Source organism: Silurus aristotelis, assembly GCF_946808225.1.
Source record: "Silurus aristotelis genome assembly, chromosome: 23".
Taxonomy (NCBI): domain Eukaryota; kingdom Metazoa; phylum Chordata; class Actinopteri; order Siluriformes; family Siluridae; genus Silurus; species Silurus aristotelis.
Window position 1 is genome coordinate 17040910 of NC_139596.1, and position 25050 is coordinate 17065959.

Genomic DNA, 25050 nt, shown 5'->3' on the forward strand with positions numbered 1-25050 from the left:
ACCTTTTAGCTCATGAATTTTTGGCTAAAAAAAAAAAAATATATATATATATATATACGTTATTATAATGATACGTTATTTGTTTAACGGTGTCCGTGAATCAAGCATGTTCCTGTTTTTTCTTACTTTATAGCAGCTGTAAATATCATTCTCTTAAAAACAGTGTTTTGTTTCCAGCAAAACCAAAAATGTATTAAAAATGTATCATTTACAATTTCTGCATTTGGCGAATGCCTTTATCCGAGTCGAATTACAATTATCCTATACTCCCAAGTACTTGAGCGCAACAGTAGCAACTCCATGTGTTAGGGTTTGGGATTTAAACTCATGACCTTTTGATCAGATGTTAAACTCCCTAACTACGGAGTTCCCCCTTCCCTTAAATAATGTATTATTGTGGTTGTGTACGATACAAAACTCTGCGACTGGAGACTTGTTTGTTAAATGTATCATCTTACAGGAAACTTCACCATACGAACATCTTTAAAAAAAAGAATATCTGTGTTTTATTCGTCATGGACTATTTGAAGCATTGAACATCTGAGTCCCTGTGAAAGAGCTGTTGCTATGGGAACAAAAATGCATCTGAACGAGTGCATTAATACAGCTGCTGTTCTACAGATGCAATCAAACCCTTTTGACCAATCAGAATCATTCTATTTATATATATATATATTTATCTTCTTTCAGCATTCATGTCCATTCAGTACATTTGTACGAAGGACACGGTCGTGCTCAGGGGCCAAGGAGTGGCAGCTGGGTGGGATTTGAACTCATGAGCTTCTGGTCACAAGTCCAACATTTTAACCACTGAGAACTTGCCTTTAGACAAAAAAGAAAGAAAAGAATAAAGAGTAAAAAGAGTAGAAAGAACAGGTAAAAAAAAGGAGAAAGAAAGAGTAGAATTTATAGAAAGAAAAAAAGAAAAAGAAAGAAAGAAAGAAAGAAAGAAAGAAAGAAAGAAAGAAAGAAAGAAAGAAAGAAAGAAAGAAAGAAAGAAAGAAAGAAAGAAAGAAGAGAAAGAAAGAAAGAAAGTAGAAAGAATGAGGAGAAAGTGTAGAAAAAAGAAAAAGAAAAAAGAGTAGAAAGAAGGAGGAGAAAGAGTCCCTGTGAAAGAGCTGTTGCTATGGGAACAAAAATGCATCTGAACGAGTGCATTAATACAGCTGCTGTTCTACAGATGCAATCAAACCCTTTTGACCAATCAGAATAATTCTACTTTTTTTTTATCTTTCTTCTGCCTTTATTTCTATTCATTTCTTTTGTACTCAGGACATTTAGAGAAAAACCAGAAACCGTGTTGAAGAGAAGCCAGAGCATTTGTTTTTTGGGGGGATTTTCTGAGGAATTCGCTGAACATGAGAGAAAGATTTGGATGGAACCGATTGTGAAGTGCACTTATGAGTTCCGCATGTTCTTCCCAAAAAAACAAAAAAATCCATTAACACAACAAGAAGTGAAGACTGTTTGTGCTGGTTTTGTGGAGTCCTCAAGAACTCGCTGTTGTTCAATTGATTGACACCTCTCTAGAAAGTGCTGTGTGTGTGTGTGTGTGTGTGTGTGTGTGTGTGTGTGTGTGTGTGTGTGTGTGTGTGTGTGTGTGTGCTTCCCCCTCCACATCCCGTGACCCCTCTCTGTCTGTAAGTGCTCATCAACCCAGCAGACGCGCATCACAGCAAGAAGCCATTTCTGCCTGAATAAAATATCACAGTGCATGCTGGGATATGAATAAAGAGTCTTTATAGGGACCTCATCCTTTTTTTTCATTCTTTTTTTTGTCCCTTCTTCCGTTTTTTTTTCACATTCGGAACGTTCTGACTTCCTCATTTGACTGCCATTAGGGTTTCTCGACTCGCCCACGTCGGAACGGTTTATTGAAAGAACGCGTTGAATATTTGCTTCATATTTGGTAGATGCTCTTATTCAAAGCGACTTACTGATCATTTATCTCATTCAAACAGCTATATGGGGTTGAGGGCCTTGCTCAGGGACTTCGTTTAGCAGGGATTAGAACTCATAACCTTCAGATTTAAAATCCAGTGTTTTAACCACTAATCCTAACAACTTCCCCCCGAATTTACACGAAATGGGCACGTTTGTTGAAGATTGTGTTGAAGATCCACAATTTGGTGATCATGTGCTTGTAATAAGGGCCTCCACTCTCCTGGGAAGATGTTCCACTAGACTTTGTGGAGATTTGTGATCGTTCAGACACAAACAAAGACGCAGGCACTGATGTAGGTGACGTGACGAGGCCTGGGGAACTTTCACATTCATCTAAATGGGTTGAGGATGGAGCTCTATAGCAGGAGATACTTTTAACCAACATGAAGCCTATCTTAATGGAGCTGGCTTTTACCACAAAGTTGGAGGTCCATGGTTGTACAGAGGGTCAGCCATGATACAGAGGGTTAAGGGCCTTGAGGTCCCCAAGAGTGGCAGCTTGGCGAAATCATCAGCATCTGTTGTTACCGCAGTAACACTCACATGACCCCCTCGTTTTGATTCTTTCCCAGTGAAAGCATGCGGATTTTCCCCTCTCATGCTTTCAGTGTTGAATAGTTTGTCATGTTTCCCTGCGATGCTGTTAATAATGTGAAATAAGGACTTTATCAGTAATTGTTGCAGTGAGTGTAATAGTGCACTCCAGATCACAATAATAAGTGTGGAGAGAAAAATCAGGGCTATAAATTCATTTAAAAATGTCTTCTTTCATTTTCTAATAAAAACAGCAGGGGTTAAATCCTTATAGTGTTTTAAAAGGAAATAACCGAGAATGGTCCAGCGAGGACTGTTATCCATTTATGATATGACTGAATACACAGTAGTAATAGAAATAAGTAAAAATGTGCATGTTGGGTTTCGAAATCTACTTAAAACAAATTGCAGGTTGTTTAAAATTCAGCTGCTTGGATCTCAGATTGATTTTAAAGTGCTCATGCTGATCTATAAGGCCCCTCATCACTTTTACCCGGCTACACTCCAACACGTGGTTTCCGCTCCTCCCATTCTGGTCTTTTTAGAGAAGGAAGGAAGGAAGGAATGAATGAATGAATCTACTTAGGCCCCGCATGTCACTTTTACCCGTCTACATTCGAACACGTGGTCTCAGCTCCTCCCATTCTGGGTTTTTAGGCTACGTCTTCACTAATCCAGAAAAATGTAAAAATGGCGTTTTTATCTAAAAACCATCCGCACTTTCATTTTCAATCGTTTTCTGTGAGATGTTTCCGCCCGCCGTTTATTTACTTTCCGTCTTTTGAAACGTCACGCCAGCGACTAGAAACACGGCGTCTTTTTCAATAGGATCCGTTTTTTAGCGGTTCACACTGCAAAAAGCTACATTTTTTAAACTACTGATAGACAGTGTGGACAGAAGGCCAAATCGGAGAAAGAGAACGATGTGCTTTTAACCTATTAGTGTGGACATGACCTTAGTTTCTCCTCCTACACATTTATGTTCTAAAACTTTGAAATTCTCTCCCCATTGTGTTTAGACAGTGTTTTTCAAATCTGCTCTTAAAACTTTCAGGTGTTTGCGTTGTTGTTTTTTTGCGACTAATTTTTCTGCTTGGTCAAATTCCAGCCACACCAAGCTGCTACTCCCGGTAGCTGCTCAGGTGTATGACTGAGATAAATGTTAGATGCGTTGAATACGGTCGTCTGCTAAATGGCGTAAATGTAGTATTCAGGGTTGGTTCCTGGTGATGTTTCATTTGCATGTTTTGACTTGTTCACATGTGCTTTTGTGTATGTTGTGACTAGTTTTAGTGTCGCTCCTGTCCTGTGATTGGTTTTCTACCTCTCTCAAGCTTTCCTCTCTCTCCTCTCCTGCACAGTTCAGCGCTCTCAGTTCTGTGGCTCTTATTTGTTAAAGTTATCCATAACAGAAGCGACAGTTTGTGCATTATTGAAGCTTCAGTTGTGCTGACTTCTCACAATTAAAGTGTTCCACTTATACTTATATTACTTTCACCAAAATCTCTTTTCTTTTCTTTCTTTCTTCTTTTTTTTATACATTTTTTAAATACATAATTAGGGATGGAACAATTCCTTGAGTAAATTCAGTAATTTGAATACAAAAAGGCATTAATTTGCCCTGATGCTCCGTTTAGTCCATTTTACTACACACGGAGCACTGTGTTTCCCCACAGACCATTATTACTGACGCACCACCAGATAAACTCTGGACCTTTTAAAGGTCTCATTTATAAATGTGACATACACACAAAACAGAGCTGGAAATGTGCGTACGCCACTTTCCATCTGTGTCGCCAGGTCCCCTACTCGCCGTCTGTGCTTCCACATTGTGAGTATTTTTTTTTGTATAAATCACAACCTTTGCGTGTAAAGTGGCGTACCCACGTTTTGAACCACGTTTTGTTTGTATGCCACTGTTATAAATGAGACCCCTGGGCAGGCAACACATAAGACGCTTTCAGATAATTTCAATCTAAAACAAAATAAAACTATGTACAGTGAGTTTTTAAAGTTATTTAAAATGAATTCTTATATTTTTATTAGTTTTTTAAACTGATATATTTGTATTTGCCTTTTGATGTAATATGGCAATTAAATGCACTAAATGGGTTTATTTTTTACAGATTGCAATATATTTAGCAATAAAAATTTTTATGTTTCTAAAAACTAAAAAACTACTTGATTTTAAAAGACCCGTCTTATTTGCCCTTGTTTATTTAGTATTGCTGTAAAATGAATAAAAAAGTACTTCTTATCCAATTACTTGATTAATCGATGGACTCATCGTTAGAATACTCAATTACTAAAATAATTTATAGCTCCACCCCGCGATACAATGCAACGGAATCTCAATCAAATGACGGATTTTGTGCTAAACGAAAGTTATCGTCCAAACCTAAACGATAAATGAGCTCAATATGCGGAAAAAGATTTTCATGTTGGCGTACCGTTATCTACATGGCGCAAGTATAGAGCACCTCTATACCTCTAGAACGCACCACGATCGATTGGTTCATACACCTCGAGGGATCGACTGCTCTATTTACACATGAAAATGAACCTTTTGAGTTGGTGAAGGTGCTTTAAACCTGTCACAGGTTCATTACAGCACAGTGAAATTCTTTCTTTGCATATTCTGGTGATGTTGAGAAATTGGGATCAACCATGATACAGCACCTGCGGAGCACAGAGGGTTAAGGGCCTTGCTCGAGGGCCCCAAAATTGGCAGCTTGGCGATTCTTAACCCCCAAACTACGAATCAATAACCAAGTGCCCTAATCATTGAGCTACCGCCTCCCCTTAACAATTAGCATGATGAGACAGGCTAATATATAGCACATTAATGGACCTGCTGATTAGCATGCTAGTCACGCTAACCTAATGTGCAGCACTCAACAATTGCATATGTACTTGGTTAGAAATGTCAGTTGATTTATGTAAAATGTTTTATCGTGACACTTCAAGTCAAAGCTCTCGGATCGTTTGTCGTTTTGATGTAACCAGAGTTTCCAGTTAAAAAGCTGATGGAAAATAAATCCGGACGGAAAGAATGTCGTTGAATTATCCCATAATTTCCTTCTTTTTATAAATAGTTTTAATGAAATATGTGTAAATTGTGGTGTAAATGTCACGCAGAACATTTGTCGGCAAACGATTTAAAAAAAAATTTAATAAATTATATTCATATGACAAAAAAAATTGGGGGCGTGTCCCATGTAAACATTATGCATATGCAAATCTCTGTAAACAATTCATTGCATGAGATCTACTAACGTATGATAGAAAGATATGAAGTAAAAGATATATAGAGAATGATGCTGTCGCAGCTGATGATCTCGTAAATGTCGCTTGTAAGCCACATACGATCGGCTCAGTAATTATTGGCACCCCTGGTTAAGATGATTGGGGAAAAATGGCTACTTTAGCGACCAGGTTTGGCTAACTCTAAAGATGTCTATTTTCAGAAGGTGTCTTCAGTGCCTGCGTTTTGTACAGGCAGAGGTAAAGCTGTACAGTAACTCGCGTTTCCCCCCCCCCGGAGACGAAAAAGGGTCGGGGTTGTTGTGCTTTACAATATTTGCTGTATTTTGTGAATGAGAATATGAACGCGTTTAAAAGCTGCTACGATGTATGAAGTGCTGACAGGAACTATTTCGGGTGTTCCTCAACATTAAAAGTAACTTTGAACTGACAAAAAAGTGTAAAAGCCAATTTCATGTATTTGGTGTATAAATGAACGGATAAGTACCCCCATTCTACACAAACACCTTTTCATACTAGCGAAAGCGTCTTCAGGGTACGGGACATAAACGTGTGATTTTATAACATCTGCAGAAAACACATTATAACAAAACACGTTAAATAAACTTTTTCTTCGTATTATACAGAAAAGAACAAGTATAGACGTTTCCGAGAACTGATTTACAATAAACCAAAGGGTGATTTTCTTTTTTTTTTTTTTACATAATATACAACGTTACTGTACATACTGTATGGAACTGTTTCCCAGACAGGGGTTCAGAGGTTTGTTTGGGATTTTGTCTTGATTCCATGTGACCCATTTGTTAATTCTGGTCAAAAACACAGAGTCAGATCCAGATGTAACAGTCACGCAAACCTTTGTCAAGTCCGAAACTCCATCGAGGTAATATCCTACATCTGCTTAGCGAACATGTCTTAAAATACACATGGTGAGTCACTGGATAATGACTGTGTCCTGTCTCTCCTTGTCACCTTTATGTTGGAGAACGCACAAACATTTCCGATATCTCTCGCCGCTGACCACAAGCCCTACAGCTGCGATTATCCACTAGCGCTTGCAGTTCACATCTGACATGGTCAGAAACATCTGCTTCGTGACCTACAGCCAAGAAAACGCCTTCAGAACACTCTTCAGCTTGTTTACATGAACTGCTTCCCAACGTCCTTCATACTGTCTGGAAACAGTGTCTGTTTATTGATTTTTTCCTTTTTCGAATATTCCAGGATTTGTTTAATATCCCCTTTCCGAAATGTCCTTTCGACCTCCTTCGGTAGATCCACAAATGTAACCTGTCCATTTTTCCTTTTCAGTTTTAAAGAATATATAAAATTGTCAACCTGCTTCAGTGTTCACTTTTGTCCTCCATCAGCGAGTCCAAAAATAGCGTCCACGCTTGCGCATCCTACAGCATCCCAACCTCCCGCTGTGTCCTTTTCAGAGTCACCTTTCTACTTAACGGAAAAAAAAAAGCCCCTTGAAAGATGGCATGTGGTTTCATCCTTTTTAGAGGTTCTGGAAAAAAAATACAACCTTCTCCGCATAGGGTCCAAATCTGGCATCGACCTTGGCATGTGAGTGTCTAAAAAGCCTGGTGTTATTTCAGAACTTCAGGGCCTCGTGTACGCCGACGGCAGAGAGTCTCCGGTTGATGTTGCGGTATCGACACCGCAGCAGATCCCAGTAGGTGGATCGCAGGTCGCGATTAAAGAAGGCGTAAATAAACGGATTGACGAGCGAGTTGGCGTAGCCAAACCACAGCAGCGTTCTCTCGATCCAAATCGGGACGCAGCTGCACTCGATGCCGCATATAAACGGCCTCGCTGTGGTCAAGATGAAAAAAGGTAGCCAGCAGATGGTAAAGACTCCAAGGATTACGCCCAACGTCGTGGCAGCCTTCTGTTCACGCTTAAAAATGGACATGTTCTGGCGTTGGGGGCTGAGGAGCCGAGAAAGAGCCACGCATTCCTCGGCCACCGGGTGCTGTTGCGTTTTCAGCCCCTGCATCCTCACCGACTCGAAACGGTGCTTGGCCCCGCTCTTTCTCGCTGCCTTGAAGATCTTGTAATACATGAACAGCATGACGAGCATGGGGATGTAGAAGGCCACTGCGGTGGAGTAGATGGTGTAGCTGAAGTCCTGGCTGATCAGGCACACTCCCTCCTCGTTGATGTTCTTTGCCCAGCCGCAAAACGGCGGGAGAGTGATGGATGCCGACACCAACCACACGCCGAAGATCATCTTCGCCATCAGTTGACCGTTCTGGCGCGCTGGGTAGGTTAAAGGTCGTGTGATGCCCAGATACCTGTGTTTGGGGGCGAAAAGGATAAATCAGCATAAATCTGAAAACAAAAAATACAAAATCGAGTCTTCAGAAGAATACCAAATCAAAAGAACCTCCCAGGTTTACTTAATACATATTCATACTGTAAATACATACAAATATATTTTTAAGCATCCTTTCAAGTAAAAAAAAAAAGTGTTCATTATGCCATTAAACTGTATTGTTCAAGTGGGAAATACACAGTATTTTAAGAATACCCAAATAGACTTTCTAATTAACATATACAGGACCAGGCATAACACACTGATCATCTCTTTATCATGGCATCTGTTAAAAGGTAGGATATACAGGGTGGTAAACGAACACGTGTTAAACATTCTGTAATAAATGCAGTTCTGATAGGTATACATTTATTATTTCATTACTGAAGATTATATCGGAAAGGTGACGTCCTTCTTGCTCTACGTACATCCGGAGCCTCTCCTCAAAGTTCTGCATCGCATATACCAACATTTGTTCTGGCACAGTTGCAATTTCTTCACGAATGCCAACTTTTAGCTCGTCTATTGTACAAAGCTTTCAAACATAGACTTTCAGATGTAAACCCCAAAGAAAGAAATCACAGACAGACAAATCTGGTGAGCGTGGGGGCCAAGGGAACGTCTCCGAAACTCGAGATTACGCATTGAAGAAACTTTTGTAGGATAACTGACACTCTATCTTGCTGGAACCACATTTCTTTAATGTTCACCCCTAAACTTTGAAGTTGTGGACGCAAAAGGTTGCGTGTCGACTGGTAATGTAGCCTCTTCCTTTTCAAAAAAGTACATTCTAATGATCAACTAAGTAGACCCAAATTTAGAGCACGACACCTAGTGGAGCGCCGAGGACTCTGTAGATCCGGCCTTCTCACACTCTTAAATTTCCTGGAGTCTGAGCCGTACGGGGAAGGGAAGTTGATTTCCTCTAAATAACTGATTCAGTTGTGCCAAACGACCCATCAGAGTATTGTGTTACAATCATCGATCACCCAATCATGCGCAACATTGAACTGCCGATGGAAAAGGCATTGGACAGTAACAACAGAATCATTATTTCTAAAATAAATAAATAAATAAATAAATGCTCGACTGCAAAAACTTGATTCCATGTTCCACTGCACCATGACTACTAAAAATGAAACATCTGACATGAAGATGTCAAGGTTAAAACCAGAGAGATGATGTACACTAAATTTACATTAAAATTTGCGTCACATATTTCGTTAGAGCTTCCTATCAGGGTGCTCTATAAGAATATATAAGTCAGATTGGTTAAATCCAATTAGAGCATGATCTTTCTGAACATCCTGAAGGACTGGTTGGCTTTAAAGCTTTAAAGATTTACGAGTTGTAACACTTCAGATTGTTCAGCGGAAGCCAATAAGTTGTATTTTTGCCACTTTTTTTTGCATTTCCGTAATAGGGGAGCCACCATTCAGATTAGTTTAAAAAGTCACACTGAGTCAGAACAGGCTGAAGGTCTGTGGCAATTTGCTCACTTGAAAGCTCTAGAAGTACTTTCACCGCATTAGTCGCTCTGAAAAGCTAAAAATGAACTTCGAAGTTGAAAACCAGCGAGTAAGTGAGACGAATTACACGTTTGAATTGTCATTGAGTATTTTTTTTAGACTTTAGTATTTTTTCATTGTTATTTTTTCATTTCAGTCTGTTATAAAAAAGAAATACAGCATGAGCAGTCTGAACATCCTCAAAGCCTGATTTGTGAAAGCGGTAATGTTTAGGAGGTAACTGTACGGATTGTTCACTGGAAGTCAGTGGCTACATTAAGTTTCCATAACAGAAAAGCCATAATTCCAGTTAGTTAGAAAAGTCAGACAGGCCAATTTGGTGATTTGCTTCAGTCCATGTCGCCATGAAAGCTCTAGAAGAAGCACGTTCACCACACTCGCATCTTAAAAAACAAAACTTATAAAAGTGTTAGGGTTAAAACCAGAATATTACTGGGCTGAAGTTTACATTTACATTGGTGTGAGACCTTCCTAACACAAACAGTATTGTACAACCTTTAATAGGTGTTTCTGAGTCAACAAACCGAAAATGATGAAATGGGTCAGTATAAATTCTGGGCTTTATGCAGTAATGGTGTGTTTGTATTCCCACAGCGAGCAGCTGATGTTGATCTGGGATGATTAGTGACTCAATCTGTCCACTGCAATCCTGTCCATTTAAAATCTTCAATTTCTCTGGGTTTTTTTCCTCCTGTATTTCTCTTTTACATGGATGCTTCTCAGTGAGAAACTGCAGGATGAAAATAGTCTACTGTTATCCCAGGTTTCAGTGTAATTGTGGGTGATCATCTCAAGGGTTTTTCTGATTCTTCTTCTTCTACTACTTCTCCTTCTTCAACTTCCTTCTTCTTATACTTATTATTATTATTATTATTATTATTATTATGAATTAGCTATTGGGTTCTAAGCAAACTACACTAATCACCGTAATCAAACTTTTATTCACATTATGCAAATTGCCTACTGCTTTCAGAAAATGGCAGTAAATGTAGTAACATTTTTCCACATTTCTTTCAGGGAATCAGGGCTTTCCACATTTTTAGTCTTAAATTTTTAGAAACCCACGTTTTACCATTGCAAATCCCGATGTGGAAACAATGTTTGGTTTTGTGAACATATACAGCATCGTAATTTGTCCAAAACGTGAAATCGGCGGAGCAGCGCATCGCTTTCCTGCGAGACTGTGAATGTAAATATGCAATAAAATCTCACACAAACACTTCCAGTCAACTCCCTTTCTCTTAGTGGCATTAATAAAGGAGTGTGTATCCCCGGGCTTTTATACTTTAATGTTTCTTTGCTTTCTACCCAATAAAGTGGACCAAAAAGTGCTTCTGTAAAAAAAAAAAAAAAAAAAAAAAAAAAAAAAGAAGGCCCATTTACAAGAAGTGCTATAAAAAATAATTAACCAAAGCAAAGACAAGGAAAAGTGGAGTGAAAGACGGGGGGAGATTAGAAATGCAAAACTTCTCTAATAGGAATGTAAATCTCTTGTGAGTGTTTACTTGCTCTTGGTACGTCCTTATAAAGCAGAAATGAGAAACCTGTGTTAAAATGATGAGGGAAAAAATTTAATATTTATGGAACATTTTGTCTTGCCAGCTCCAATAAGGCACCCGGGAATCATTTTGACCTTTAAAAAAAAAAAAACAAGATATATATTTTGTCCAAAATCTCCTGTTTCCTTGGTAACTACTTTCTTAAACATTATTCAGATGTTCCCATATACTGGTCTAAGATTATGCGCTTTTTAAATGTCTAATTCCATATTGAGTCCCCATTTGTTCTTATTATAACCTTCACTCTTCTGGGAAGATGTTCCACTAGATCTTGTGGAGAATCATTCAGTCACAAAGGTGTTAGTATAGTCAAGTAGTGATGTAGGTGAGGAGAGGAGGCCTGGGGTGCAGTCAGTGTTTACATTCATAGTTCAATAGGCTTGAGGTCAGAGCTCTATAGTGGGAGATCTTCCACTCCATCCCATCATTGTCATGCTGGAACAAGTTCTCCATGTCTAATTTGGCCCTAGTGCATCCAAAGACGTCCTGTACGATTGTGTTCCTCTAATTTTGTGGTAACAGTTTGGGAAATAACTACCTATGGCTGGAAAAGGCAGGTGTTCCAATACTTTTCCATACAGCGTATAATGCCAACCTGTATTAATATTCCAGGACACTGCCATAAATATGCTATAAATATAAAACAGTGAGACCGGCTTTGTTAGCCTGACAGCTCTAGTGGAAATCAACAATGATCAGGAATAACATTATGACTGACATTATAACATTGTGATAGTTGAAGTGAAAAACACTGATTATCTCTTGAAGATGGCACCAGTTAGTGGCTGGATATGTTTATTAGGAAGCAAGTGAACATTTCGTCCTTAAAGTTGATGTTAGAAGCAGGAAAAATAGGCAAGCGTAAGGATTTTAACGAGTTCGACATTGTGACGTCTAGACGTCTAGGTCGGAGCGTCTCCAAAACTGCAGCTCTTGTGGGATGTTCCTGGTCTGCAGTGGTCAGTGTCTATCAAAAGTGCTCCAAGGAAGGAACAGTGGTGAACCAGCAACAGGGTCGTGGGCGGCCGAAGCTCATTGATGCAGGTGTAAAGTGAAGGCTGATCCGTGTGGTCCGATCCAAAAGACAAGCTCCTGTAGCTCAAACTGCTGAAGAAGTTCATGCTGTTAATAATCCTTACTGAAGGTCATCCAGCCTTCCTCCATTCACCCCTCATTTCAATCTTTGCCAATAAATACAATACACACATCAGTGTATTTCGATTTTATATTTAGTTCTAATAAAATGAGGGAATTGATCAATAAGACATGTTCTGATGTTATTCCAAGTTGTAGCGAGAGATACGTTTCCTGTGATTCAGAACTATTTTTATCTTGAACTTTTCATCTTCCTTTCATGCATGAAGTGTGTGCATGAATACGAACATACCTTGGGAGCGATTTGAGATTTATAGTTCTTGCAAATACAGTCCTTTTGTATTCAACTTTGTGGGAACATCATCGCTAGGCAACTAAAATGTACAAGCGTGGCACACAAGCGTGCTAATTGCGAGAACATTTTTCCAGGTAGCACACCGCTAATTATTTGTTTATATGGACAGTGTTAAAAGACACAGCAATGAGAGAAATCAAAATCATCAGTAAACATGGTGAACACACCCACAATTGAATTTAATGTGGGTAATTACTGTAAATTTTCCTCACACACTTTACAGACTCGTGCCAGATTGCCAACTAGCAAGGAAACTTGCTAACTTGTTTATTTGCTAGCATATAAACATAGCAAGGCCTGGTTTTCAGGTCTGTGTGGGGGAAAAACAGGACCTATTCAATTCGATTTTATTTGTGTAGCGCTTTTAACAGTGGACATTGTCCCAAAGCAGCTTTATAGAAATAAAATAGAGAATATCAATGTATAAAAAGTTTCTAAAGTTTATTCCTAATGAGTGAGCCAGCAGTGACTGTGGGAAAAACAAAACTCCCTGAGATGGTATGAGGAAAAAAACCTTGAGAGAAACCAGACTCATATGGAAACCCGTCCTCATCTGGATGAGACCAAACATCCTTTCGTTATAGTTCCATCACTGTTGAGGTGATTACCTGCTCACTGATATACACTCAATGGTGATTATAGTACAAAGCCACTGTAGCTAATTACAATCAAAATCTATCTTTGGCCCAATGGCCATTTAAAGCTAGCAAATCAAATTTCTTAACATATGGAAGCTGGTTTCCAACACATAAACAGCCATAAACATAACAACCAAGAGGTAGCTTGAGCTAACACTTCTGCTCCCGCTATAATGTTACAATGCAGCGTGTGTACATAGCAGACTGGAGCTCAGGCTACAACGTCTGCACCTGATCTGTTCAGGTATGGCACAGAGAATTTTGTGAAACCATGGCTAAAATAGTCCTCTATGATTTTATTCATTGTTTCATAGATCAATCTATTGATTGTAGCCTATTTCATTTTCAGTGTGTAAAGCTTTCTGGCACTACAGAGCGGGTGATGCTGCCCAATTGGCAAAAAAAGTCAGAACTGTGAGAAAAAAGGACAATCACATGGATTTAAAGTCGGAAACTTTTTTTTTTTATGTGGTGGAAATGGGCTTCCATAATAATCTGATATTCCCAAATTTATAATCCCGGGTATCATTACCATATAGAGTGTAATACTTGCAAAGTAAAAAAATACAACTCATTTTAGGGGACATGGTTTGGGTTTTCTAATGTTCCACATCCAAAGGCATGCTATACAATTGTGTGCCTCCAACTTTGTGGTAACAGCCTGGAATAGAAACACATTTTTTGAGCACCACTGCTGCTATGTGAATATGATGTATCACAACACTACAGAGACCGAGGCGTGTACTGAGAGTCACATAGAATAGAGATTAACAATGCAGAGGTAGAGCTGCAATATTGAATTGCACAATACCATATTTTTTTTCATATTTTTATTCAATGAATTACACTGTTGAATCTAATCGAAATCGGATCAGACTGCATTGTAATAGCGGTGAATCATATCACACTGAATCGGTAACTCCTTCATATGTATCTTTAATGTATCGTATCGTCGGCTATGATTCAAGATTTGTGAATCGCATCAGCCTCAGTCATGGAGATGCACATCCCTATTAGCAGCCTTCAAGAAAACCTTCACAGTAAAGAAGGAAGTGAGTAAATGGCAATTATGTGTTTCAATAAAGATTTGGGAAGATGCCAGTCAAATAAAAAAAAAATGTTTAATATTCATAAATTGGCAAATTCGTAATCCACAATATTAATAAAAAAACGACCTCAAACGAGTAAAATAACCGTGTGTGTGTGTGTGTGTGTGTGTGTGTGTGTGCATGCCAAGGCTGTTCTATGAAATAAATCTTTGAGAAATTGCTGTTCATTAAATTCACCTGTTGTTCACTCCGTCGTTGCCACCGTGGGTTTTATAGCGCCCGTGGCAGAGCTATTATCAAATGCTGATGCTAATTGCAGAGTTGGCGTCTACATGTTCGTGTCACACCAAGCTGGGTGGGAGAGTGTGAAAGAGTTCGAGCCGAGAAAGACTAATTACAGCAGGTTCTGGTTGCACCATGCGGTTAAGAGTTATTTATTTTTCCGGAAGATTCGTAATTTCTACATCAAAACGAGAATGCGAAAACATTTAGGAAGGTCATAAAATTAAGCTGGATATTTTTTTTTTTTAACTATGGTATATTTTTTATAAGAATTACCACAAATGGACTATATACACTGATTAGCTATAACATTAAAACCACCTGCCTAATTTGTATAGGTTCCCCAGTGTGTCACCAAAACCTGACCCAGTTGAGGCTTTCACAAGATCTCTGGAGGTGTGCTGTGGTTACTGTCACAAAGATCTTACCAGCAAATCCTGCAAGATGGAAGTGGGGCCTCCAGGGATCAAACTGCAACAATGTTTAGGTAGATGGAATGTGTCAGAGATATTATCCACATCAATGACAGGATGGTTTCCCAGCAGAACATCACTCAGAGCATCACACTGCTTTTTCTACAATAGTTTTCTTTGAAATCAGATCAGCAGAGGTGAAAAGAGTAATGCATTATTCCACTCAAGTAAAAGTGATGTTACTTCAATGAAATTTCACTTAAGTACAAGTAAAGACGTCGGTCTAAAAATACACTTAAGTAAAAGTAAAAAAGTAGCTGCCTAAAGGACTTGGGTTTAATGTGAGTTACGAACTTTGCAGCATGAATGAAAAAATATATTATAATGTTATGTCATTTATGATGATGAGAGAAATCGGAAATGCAGATTTAGAACATTTAGACATTGAGTGCACGCATAGAATAACATTTGATTCAACTGCGTTTCTGTCTTGTGAGTTTAGCACGTTTGTTACCTCCCCCTATCAATCAATCAGTGCAATAGTTTTTCCGGGGTGCAATACCGGAAGGTCACAGGTTCAAATCTCACCACTACGCTGCCCCTGCTGGGCCCTTGAGCAAGGCCCTAAACCTGCCAAATGCCATAAATGTAAATGTAGCAGATACAATGTCAAATATAGTTAAGTACAATAATTTGAAGATAAAAAAATTCTTAGTAAAAGTTCAATTACAGCTTTCAAAAAGTACTTAAGAAAAATAGAACACAAAAAAACAACTTAGTTACAGTAACGCAAGTAAATGTAATTCATTACTTTCCCCATCTGCAGACCAGAAGGGTCACCGGTTGTCCTTTATTGGACCATTTCTGGTAAATGCAAACCACTGCAGATCAGAAACACCCCACAAGATCTAGGGTTTTGGGTCACGTTTTGAACGGGCATCACAATTTAGACCTTATCAAAGTCGCTCAGATGCTTACGCCAGCATTCAGTGTCAACACACTACCACAACTGCCCAAGGGTTTGCGTGTTACAAATATAAGGTTATTTATGCTAATGGAACATGTATTTTGGGATTAAAGAAGCCCATCGGGGGAATAGCGTTCGTGGTATTTGGAATCTGGGCCGAAAATCGCCCAAAGGAAAGCGGTATTTCAATTTTGAGTTGAGAGCCAACAAGTTGTAAACTGTGCTCCATGTAATACCTGAGAGATTCCTTGTGCTCATGCAGCCAAATTTGCATGAGGTCGTTGTGGTCATTCTGTTGCATTATGAAGACCTGATTAAGTGTTTTCTGATTTTTAAGTCTGTTTCATGGTAACTAAGAGCTTTTTTTTTTTCTAGCTTAATACATTAGCAATTTCGCCTTCACTAGCATTCCCAGAAAAAGCTAGCTAGGTGAGATGAGATCGATCAATTTAACCAGCTACAGTAGTTTCCCACTTTAGACTGAGTGTCCCCATTATGATGCTGCATGATATGCCTCGACACTCTTGAACGTTTTTTTTTTTTCCTCCAGCAACAGGAAGTTGTTCTGTGCTCAATAGGAAGATCGACTGTTTTTGGCCTTAAAAAAAAAACCCTCAGCCGTGTGTGGAACAAATGAAGTGGCTAATTGCTCTCAGTACGTCAGATGGCACCTGCTCTATTGAGCCACTATTGACTCGAGTAAATAAACACATCAATAGCTTTCCATTAGCCATGGCGCCATTAATTAAGTCGATATTCCGCCGCCTTCATAAAGCTCTGCGTTCATATAAATATCACCTGTCAATCTGTGAGGGTGGCGAAGCATGTTAACATTCATATCAATGTGAAATAGTGACAGGATTGTGTCGTGTCGGGGGGGGGGGGAGTTTCATCTCTCAAATAGCCTTGAACACTAAATAAATAAAAGATAGGCTTTGGTGTCAAAGTGGTTTTTCTACTTTTCATAATTCAAACTGCAGAATTTGTCTGAAGCTCATATAGACTTAAATTTGACGGACGCCCTTATACAGAGTGACTTACAACTGACCATGTGAAGGTTAAGTGTCTTGCACAGAGGCCCAGCAGTTGCAGCTTGTTGGTCCCGGGATTTGAACTCGTGACCTTCCAATCCAAAGTCCAATGCCTTCAATGGTTTTCAATCGTTTCCCAGAATTTTCTTATCAACACTGAAACTTCGGACAGTTTTTTTTCTTTCCGGTACTCCGAAACATTGTGGAAATCATCAAAACTAAAATTGTGTAATCGTTTTTGAAAGCCTCTGTTTTTTACAGGTTTTTTTCTTCTTTTTTTTTTGCTAATGTATCCACTTTGGAGAACGTTTTTAAAAAGCTACATTTTTGTCGCCAAAAAAAAAAAAAGCGGCGTCTCACTGTGTACGGAAAGCCAAAACTGAGAGAAAAATATGCGTTTTCAAACAAAAATGTATTTGTGTGGACATGGCCTTAGACTTAAATTGTATTTTATGCCCAGTATATACATTGTATGATTTTGTACTGTCCAACGTGAAAGTTGTCCAACTTCATATGATCCGACGTGATATGATCGTGGTGATTTCTTTGGTCGTGGTCCAAATTCGCACTGTGAGAAAGGACCAAAGACGGCCATTGTCAGGGTTTTGAGATCGATTTCTCGTCGCTAAACAGTTTCTCAGCACCGCCGCTGCTACGTGATCGCTGCTACGTATCGCAACACCGTGTCCTGAGAGTCACATAGAATACAGATTAACATGGCAGAGGTAGAGCTGTAACTTATTTCATAATTTTTCTTTTTTTCTTTTTTTTTTTTTGGGCCATGCATTAAAGTCAGAAGGCGCTTTAATAAATTGATGATTTGCTGTCTGTCTGAACCAAAGAAATAAAAGTGAACTATCAAAACGATAATAAATTGCACAGCATTGTATTTTTTCTATTGCATCATATTTACATTGAATCGCATCGGGTTGAATAATTCGCTAAAGGTTTTCCATGCTCAGTGCTGGAACGCATCATATACCTCACTTATTAGCTCTGGTAATGTTCTGCACACCATTTGTTCTGGTAATAAGTTGTTTCTCCCAGGATAGCTTCCAGCTGTATTGGTTTCTCTGCTTTTTAATCTCCTGAATAGATTTGTGCAGTATCCATGCTATTAACTTCTCATGATGTTAAATTCTATACGTCTTACTGCAACCATCATGTGAGGAAAATTTGTTTCCAGATGATATCGCTCCCTGTCCCAGTCGACCCGATCCTTCAGTAAATTAATTTAGGGTCACCACAGCGGGTCATTAAGTTAGGGGTCACCACAGCGGATCATCTGTCTCCATACTACTCTGTCCTCTACATCTGACTCTTTCAAACCAACCACCTGCATGTCTTCCTTCACCACATTCATAAACCTCCACCTTGGCCTTCCTCCTCTCCTCCTTCCTGGTGGCTCCATCCTCAGCATTCTCCTACTAATACACCCCATGTCCCTCCTCTGCACATGTCCAAACCATCTTAATCTCACCTCCCTCACTTTGTCTCCAAAACGTCCTACATGCACTGTCCCTCTAATAAACTCATTTCTAATCCTGTCCATCCTCGTCACTCCCAACGAAAATCTTAACATCTTCAGCTCTGCTACCTCCAGCTCCTGCCTTTTACTTAATGCCACTGTCTCTAAACCATACAACATCTCAGGTCTCACCACAGTCCTATAAACTTTTACTCCATTACTTTGCACTGTTGACCCCAGGTACCTGAACTCCTCCATTTCTCCACCTCTTCTCCCTGCAACCGCACCACTCCACTGCCCTCCCTCTCATTCACACACATGTACTCTGTCTTACTTACTACTGACTTTCATTCCCCTTCTCTCCAGCGCGTACCTCCACCTCTCAGACTCTTTCCAACCTGCTTCCTACTCTCACCACAAATCACAAACATCAAAGTCCATGGTGTCCACACTTCTCCATTCCTCACGCAACCCTCCCCATTTATCCGGGCTTGGGACCGGCACTAAGAGTGCACTGGCTTGTGCAACCCTAATGGCTGGGTTAGCTCATTCACAGGGTGTCCACTAAAAATACCATTACAAACCATCAGCTGTTAGCTTCTAAAATCATTAAATAATTATCAAAACAAAGAATTAAGATTAAAGACATACTGGAATTTGGATGTTCAATAATGGTTTAATGGTCCATAATGGTGTCCAGCAGATGCCAACATGAGATCTAGAAATTGCAAAAGGTGTTCTGTTGGTCTTAAATGTTATTAGACATAAAATGCCACCAGCAGAGGTAAACCTTTAACCAATAGAGACCCACAGGGACCATTACAGTTTCCAGTAAACTAATTAAACTCCCATTATACCCATTAAAACCATTACACATTCTTTGAGATTTTCTTTTTTCAGAAAACACACAAAATCATTTTGATTTCTTGAAACTCATTTACCGTGTGTAGTGTTTAAAATGGTGAGGTTTCTCCATAGGCATTTTATGGAAGGAGTCTCTAGTATCCGCACTGAAACCCAGTCAGAAGGCTTTCCAACAAAAGATTAAAAAAAATATCCTTTATTAAATTTTTTGCAGGTCTAGACTAAGTAATAAAGTATTTTTAAATGTAGTTAAACTGTTTTAATGCAGTCTTTATTGTCATTGAAAAATTCTCGTTAGCATGAAAACCAGCTTTACACACTTTCAGTATCCGGAAAATTCGTTTCTCCAAACATTCAGTTTAAATACTTTACTTGTAAAACTTGTTCTTTACTAGTTGGAGGTTTCTTTCTTGTGATCCAGTTCATCCAGAGCAGTTCAGTAGGATTTAGGTGCAGTGACTGGGCAGACTGTTCCATGATAGGTATCACTCCAGACGTCTGTCTGCTCTCTAAATAACTCTTACAAAACCTATACTTTGAATCATTATCTTGTATGGTGAAGTCGGTTTTATTGAGTCCAGATGAAACTGCATGGTGTTGTATCTTCCATATGGATTGGTTGCCATGTTGATTCAGTTTTCCTTTCACTATTTACCCTAAATATACATAAATATACATAAATATACATAAATATAGATAGTATTGTGTGATGGTATTTCATCCAAAACCTTTCGTTAGTGCGTAAGGTAACAGAAAACAAATACAGTAAAATTACCTAGTTGGTTAAAAGTGTCTCTCAAAAAACATAAAAGACGAGGTGTTTCCAAATTTTTCATAGGCACTGTTTATGTAGCAACACTTAATAAATCCTACTTTTTTCTTCCAGTGTGTCTGTAATTACTTTCAACTTCTTCTTCTTCTTCTTCTTCTTTTGGCTGCTTCCATTAGGGGTCGCCACAGCGGATCATCCGTCTTCATACCACCCTGTCCTCTACATCTGCCTCTTTCACACCAACTACCTGCATGTTTTCCCTCACCACATCCATAAACCTCCTCCTTGGCCTTCCTCTTTTCCTCCTTCCTGGTGGCTCCATCCACAGCATTCTTCTACCAATATAATTCATGTCCCTCCTCTGCACATGTCCAAACCATCTCAATCTCGCCTCCCTCACCCTGTCACCAAAACGTCCTACATGTGCTGTCCCTCTAATAAACTCATTTCTAATCCTGTCCATCGTCGTCACTCCCAACGAAAACCTCAACATCTTCAGCTCTGCTACCTCCAGAATCACCTCCTGTCTTTTACTCAATGTCTGTCTTCTCTAACACCTCTGCCTGGCCAATCGGTACAAATCCTTTTCTCCTTCCTTAGTGTCCAAACTCTCATACAGCTCCTCATATGCCTTTTCCTTGGCTTTCGCCACATCCCTCTTTACCTGCTTCCGCATCTCCTTGTACTCCTGACTACTTTTCTCATCACTCTGTCGATCCCACTTCTGTTTTGCCAACCTCTTTCTCCTTATGCTCTCCTGCACTTCCTCATTCCACCACCACGTCTCCTTGTCTTGCTTACTATCCAGATGTCACACCAAGTACTTCTCTAGCTGCCTCCCTCATCACTCCTGCAGTAGTTGCCCAATCATCCAGCACTTCTTCACCACCACCAAGCCCCTGTCTGACCTCTTCCCTGAACCTCACACTACACTCTTCCTCCTTCAGTTTCCACCATCTTATTCTTTTTTTAGTCCTCACCCTCCTCCTCTTCTTCTTCGCCTCCAAAACCATCCTACAGACCACCATCCGATGCTGTCTAGCTACACTGTCCCCTGCCAACACCTTACAGTCTCTAATCTCCTTTAGGTTGCATCTCCTGCATAGCACATAGTCCACCTGTGTGCACCTTCCTCCATTCTTATAAGTCACCCTATGATCCTCCTTCTTCTTAAAATACGTGTTCATCACTGCCATTTCCATCCTTTTAGCAAAATCTACCACCATCTGCCCTTCCACATTCCTCTCCTTAAAACCATACCTACCCATCACCTCCTCATCACCTCTGTTCCCTTCACCTACATGCCCATTAAAGTCTGCCCCAATTACCAATCGTTCTTTCCTTGGTACACCATCTACCACTTCATCTAATTCACTCCAGAATCTTTCCTTCTCCTCCATCTCACAGCCAACTTGTGGAGCATAGGCACTGATGACATTTATCATCATCCCTTCAACTTCCAGCTTCACATTAATCACCCTATCAGAAACTCTCTTCACCCCCACTACACTCTAACTGTACTCTTCCTTCAGAATCACCCCTACACCATTTTTCTTTCCATCCACACCATGATAAAACAGTTTAAACCCACCTCCAATGTTCCTGGCCTTACTCCCTTTCCACTTGGTCTCCTGAACACACAACACATCTACCTTTCTCCTCTCCATCATATCAGCTATCTCTCTCCCTTTACCCGTCATAGTACCAACATTTAAAGTACCAACCCGAACCTCCACTCTCCTACACTGCTCCTTTTCCTGCCGTCTCTGTAGACGCCTTCCTCCTCTCCTTCTCCTCTTTTGGCCAAAAGTAGCCCAATTTCCACCGGTACCCTGTCGGCTAACGATACCTGTGGCGGTCGTTGTTAACCCGGGCCTCGACCGATCCGGTATGAAATTCTCATTTGTGATCTGCATATTTGATTTGGCACATGTTTTACGCTGGATGCCCTTCCTAACGCAACCCTCCCCATTTACCCGGGCTTGGGACCGGCACTAAGAGTGCACTGGCTTGTGCATCTATAATGGCTGGGTTGTCTGTAATTACTTTCAACAATATCCATTATGAAATTCCACCAAATTGCATAAAAACAGTACTTAAACCTGATGTAAAAAACAACTCATTTGACTATTATGAATGGTATAATAACATATATGTATATTATATATTTTAATAATTATATATATATAAAAATAATTCAACATTTGCAAATATGATTTATTAATTTAATTACAAGAAAAAACAAAAAGTAAAATCGAATGTTTAAAAAAATTCAACCATCTAAACATTGGAAATGAACCATTTTAAGTCATTATGAATTTGATGGCATTTTTGGATCACATGGCAAACTGTGTTCACACTATGATTTCTGGAGATGTTAATGAGCCCGTGTAGTGATTTCCATTACAGAATCGTGACTGTTTAAACGCAGTGCCCCCTGAGAGACGTAAGCGGCCATCCGATACTGTGTTTCACCCGTGTCCCTTTTGCACAGAGATTTCTTAAGATTCTTTGAAACTTTGGATGATATCATGTACTGTATATGATGAAATATTCAACTGTATTGCAGTTTTATGATGAGGAACTTTATTCTGTTATTAATAAAATATGGTTTTATGAGATTTGCTAATTATTGCCTTCTGTTTTTATGTACATTTTACACAGCGTCCCACCTTTTTCGGAATTGGGGTTCCAATATAAACACACGTAAGTACATTTGCTGCAATATAAAACACAAATCACACACGCAATGAGCCGTTAACTAACAGAATCACATCCGCGCTTTCCTCGTAGTTAGCATACGTCAGACAGGGTGATTAGCAAACCTTTGTCAAATTAAATTGGAAATAAATCAACATCAAGGTAATGTGATAAAGCAGAGTTCCACCCTCTGTCACCAATCTGGAGCTGATTCTTCTGCAATAATTCCAGAGTCCGAAGTTTGATTTTAAGTTTTGAATTTATTAACGAACAACTGCCTCATTGTGGTTTCCTCAACTTCAAGTAAAGTCCTGGAGAACTGGGAATGAGGTGGGAATACAACTTGGAGCACAATGTACACTTTGGGGGAAATTTACATTCATCCACTGAACACCTATTTGTATATTTAGTAAAATTTGAGGAAACCCATACAGACAATTGAGTAAAGCTTGAGTGATACATTTGGAACTTCGGAGATTAGTTTGAGTCAAATCTAGTAGAAAAATGATTACGCGCCAATCTAGCGGTACCTGAAGTCTACGCTAAACACACACGCTAATGTCGCTTCTCGCTCTATGGCCCGAGCAACGTGTCTGTGCAATCTGCCAGCACGGAAAAAAAAGTCCATTGTTGGGAGTTCATTGTGTCCACGTTACATTATCGCTCTCATGCAGGCTAATTAAATCTTGTATGAGCCCAGAAGGTGCCCGATGAGGTGCTGGACGAGGCGAGTGGCTTCATTTTTGATTTTCAATTTCAAGTGGCTAAGGTGCCAGGAGATAGAACCTGTAATTGAATTCACTTTATTCACTCGGTCATCTATTCTATCTCTCATTTGGCCATAAAATGTAATCGCTTCATCATTAACGGCGATTAGTTTTTGATCCGGTCGAATTTACAAGGATATTACCAGCGCTGTTGGGTTTTAATTCACCACTCAGGTAGGGAATGAATTAGGCCATATTGTATTATAGAGATTTATACGTGCCACGTTTCATCCTTCCTTTGGGGCAAGGTTTAAATTCCTCAGCTGGCTACAAGTTGCTGCTGTAAATATGCGTTAATAAAATCCATACGCTTGGTATGTGCTTTTTTTTTTTTTTCAAAAATCCCGTTCTACATGTAGTCTCCATTTGCTCTTATAATAAGCTCCACTTTTCTGGGAAATGTTTCACTAGATTTTGTGCTTGTGGAGATTTGGGTTAAATTAATTCAGCCACATGGGTGTTCATAAAATCAGATAGTGATGTAGAGTGAGGTGAGGAGGCCTCAAAGGTGTTCAAAAGGGTTGAGGACAGAGCTCTATCGCAGGAGATCTTCCACTGCAAACCATGTAGAGCATATCTTCATAGACCTGTTGTTTTATTTTGTTTGCACTTTGTGTCACAGGTTTGGGTTTCCTAGTTCAACTGAAGGGAACATTTCATTCTACCGCATCCAAAGTGGTGTGCCTTCATTTTTGTGCTTACAGTTTCTGAAAGAACCACATATGTCTGGAAAATTCAGGTGTCCCAATACTTTTGCTCATATGGTGTTTTTTAGAACAATCCATTTTCCCTAATGCCACACTGGACCACACGAGTTTTCCATCCACCAGCTAGAAGCAGTAAATCTAAGAGATTGGACTTGTATCATTATCTAAAATTCTGTTCAGTAGAACTGATGAGATGCCTCTAATCGCAACTTGATGATAAATATCCCTCCTCCACCAGCTGCCAGCCAGATAGTGGGGTTCTGTATGTCTCAACACACACACACACACACACACACACACACACACACACACACACACTCGAAAGCTCCACTACACTTTGTCTTTGTTCTGATCCGAACTATCAATATTAATAATTCAACAGATATTTGTAAGTAATTAAAATAATATTTTACACGTCTGTCATTATTGTGAATTCATTTCTTGAAACTCGAGATCTAAGTATTATTTTATCTAGTGTCAGGCCGTACACTACACACAGAGGCCTTCAGTGGCGTCCTGAATCAATCCACCTCTTAATGCCATCATCATGTCGCCACGGCGATAGAAACCATCAATATTATAGAGAAACGCAGTATAACAGAGCGTCGCATCACAGACAGGAATCTCATACGGCGAGAACGAATTTCATTACTTAAGCAAGAAACCCAATAAACGCAGTTTAACACATCTCCTTTCACTGTAGCCGCAGCCAGAAGCCCACATCATTTCTAGCAGAAGCATCGATATTTACCTCATAAAATGACCCCTGCATTAATCTAAATATGTTTT

General features: G+C 39.5%; 1 protein-coding gene and 1 long non-coding RNA gene across 2 annotated transcripts in view; one reads left to right on the plus strand and one right to left on the minus strand.

The window, feature by feature from the left end:
• LOC310718594 overlaps window positions 1-25050 on the plus strand; it is a 202445-nt gene that overhangs the window by 137476 nt on the left and 39919 nt on the right. The window lies entirely within an intron of this gene.
• The window catches only part of htr7c (5-hydroxytryptamine (serotonin) receptor 7c), a gene marked incomplete at its 5' end in the record, with an annotated part of 54820 nt that continues 35702 nt past the window's right edge, over window positions 5933-25050 (minus strand). Inside the window, one exon of the mRNA XM_083527432.1 lies at window positions 5933-8045. Within this exon, the coding sequence (XP_083383558.1) occupies window positions 7343-8045 (703 nt within the window). The 3' untranslated portion in view covers window positions 5933-7342. The remainder of the gene's footprint in view (window positions 8046-25050) is intronic.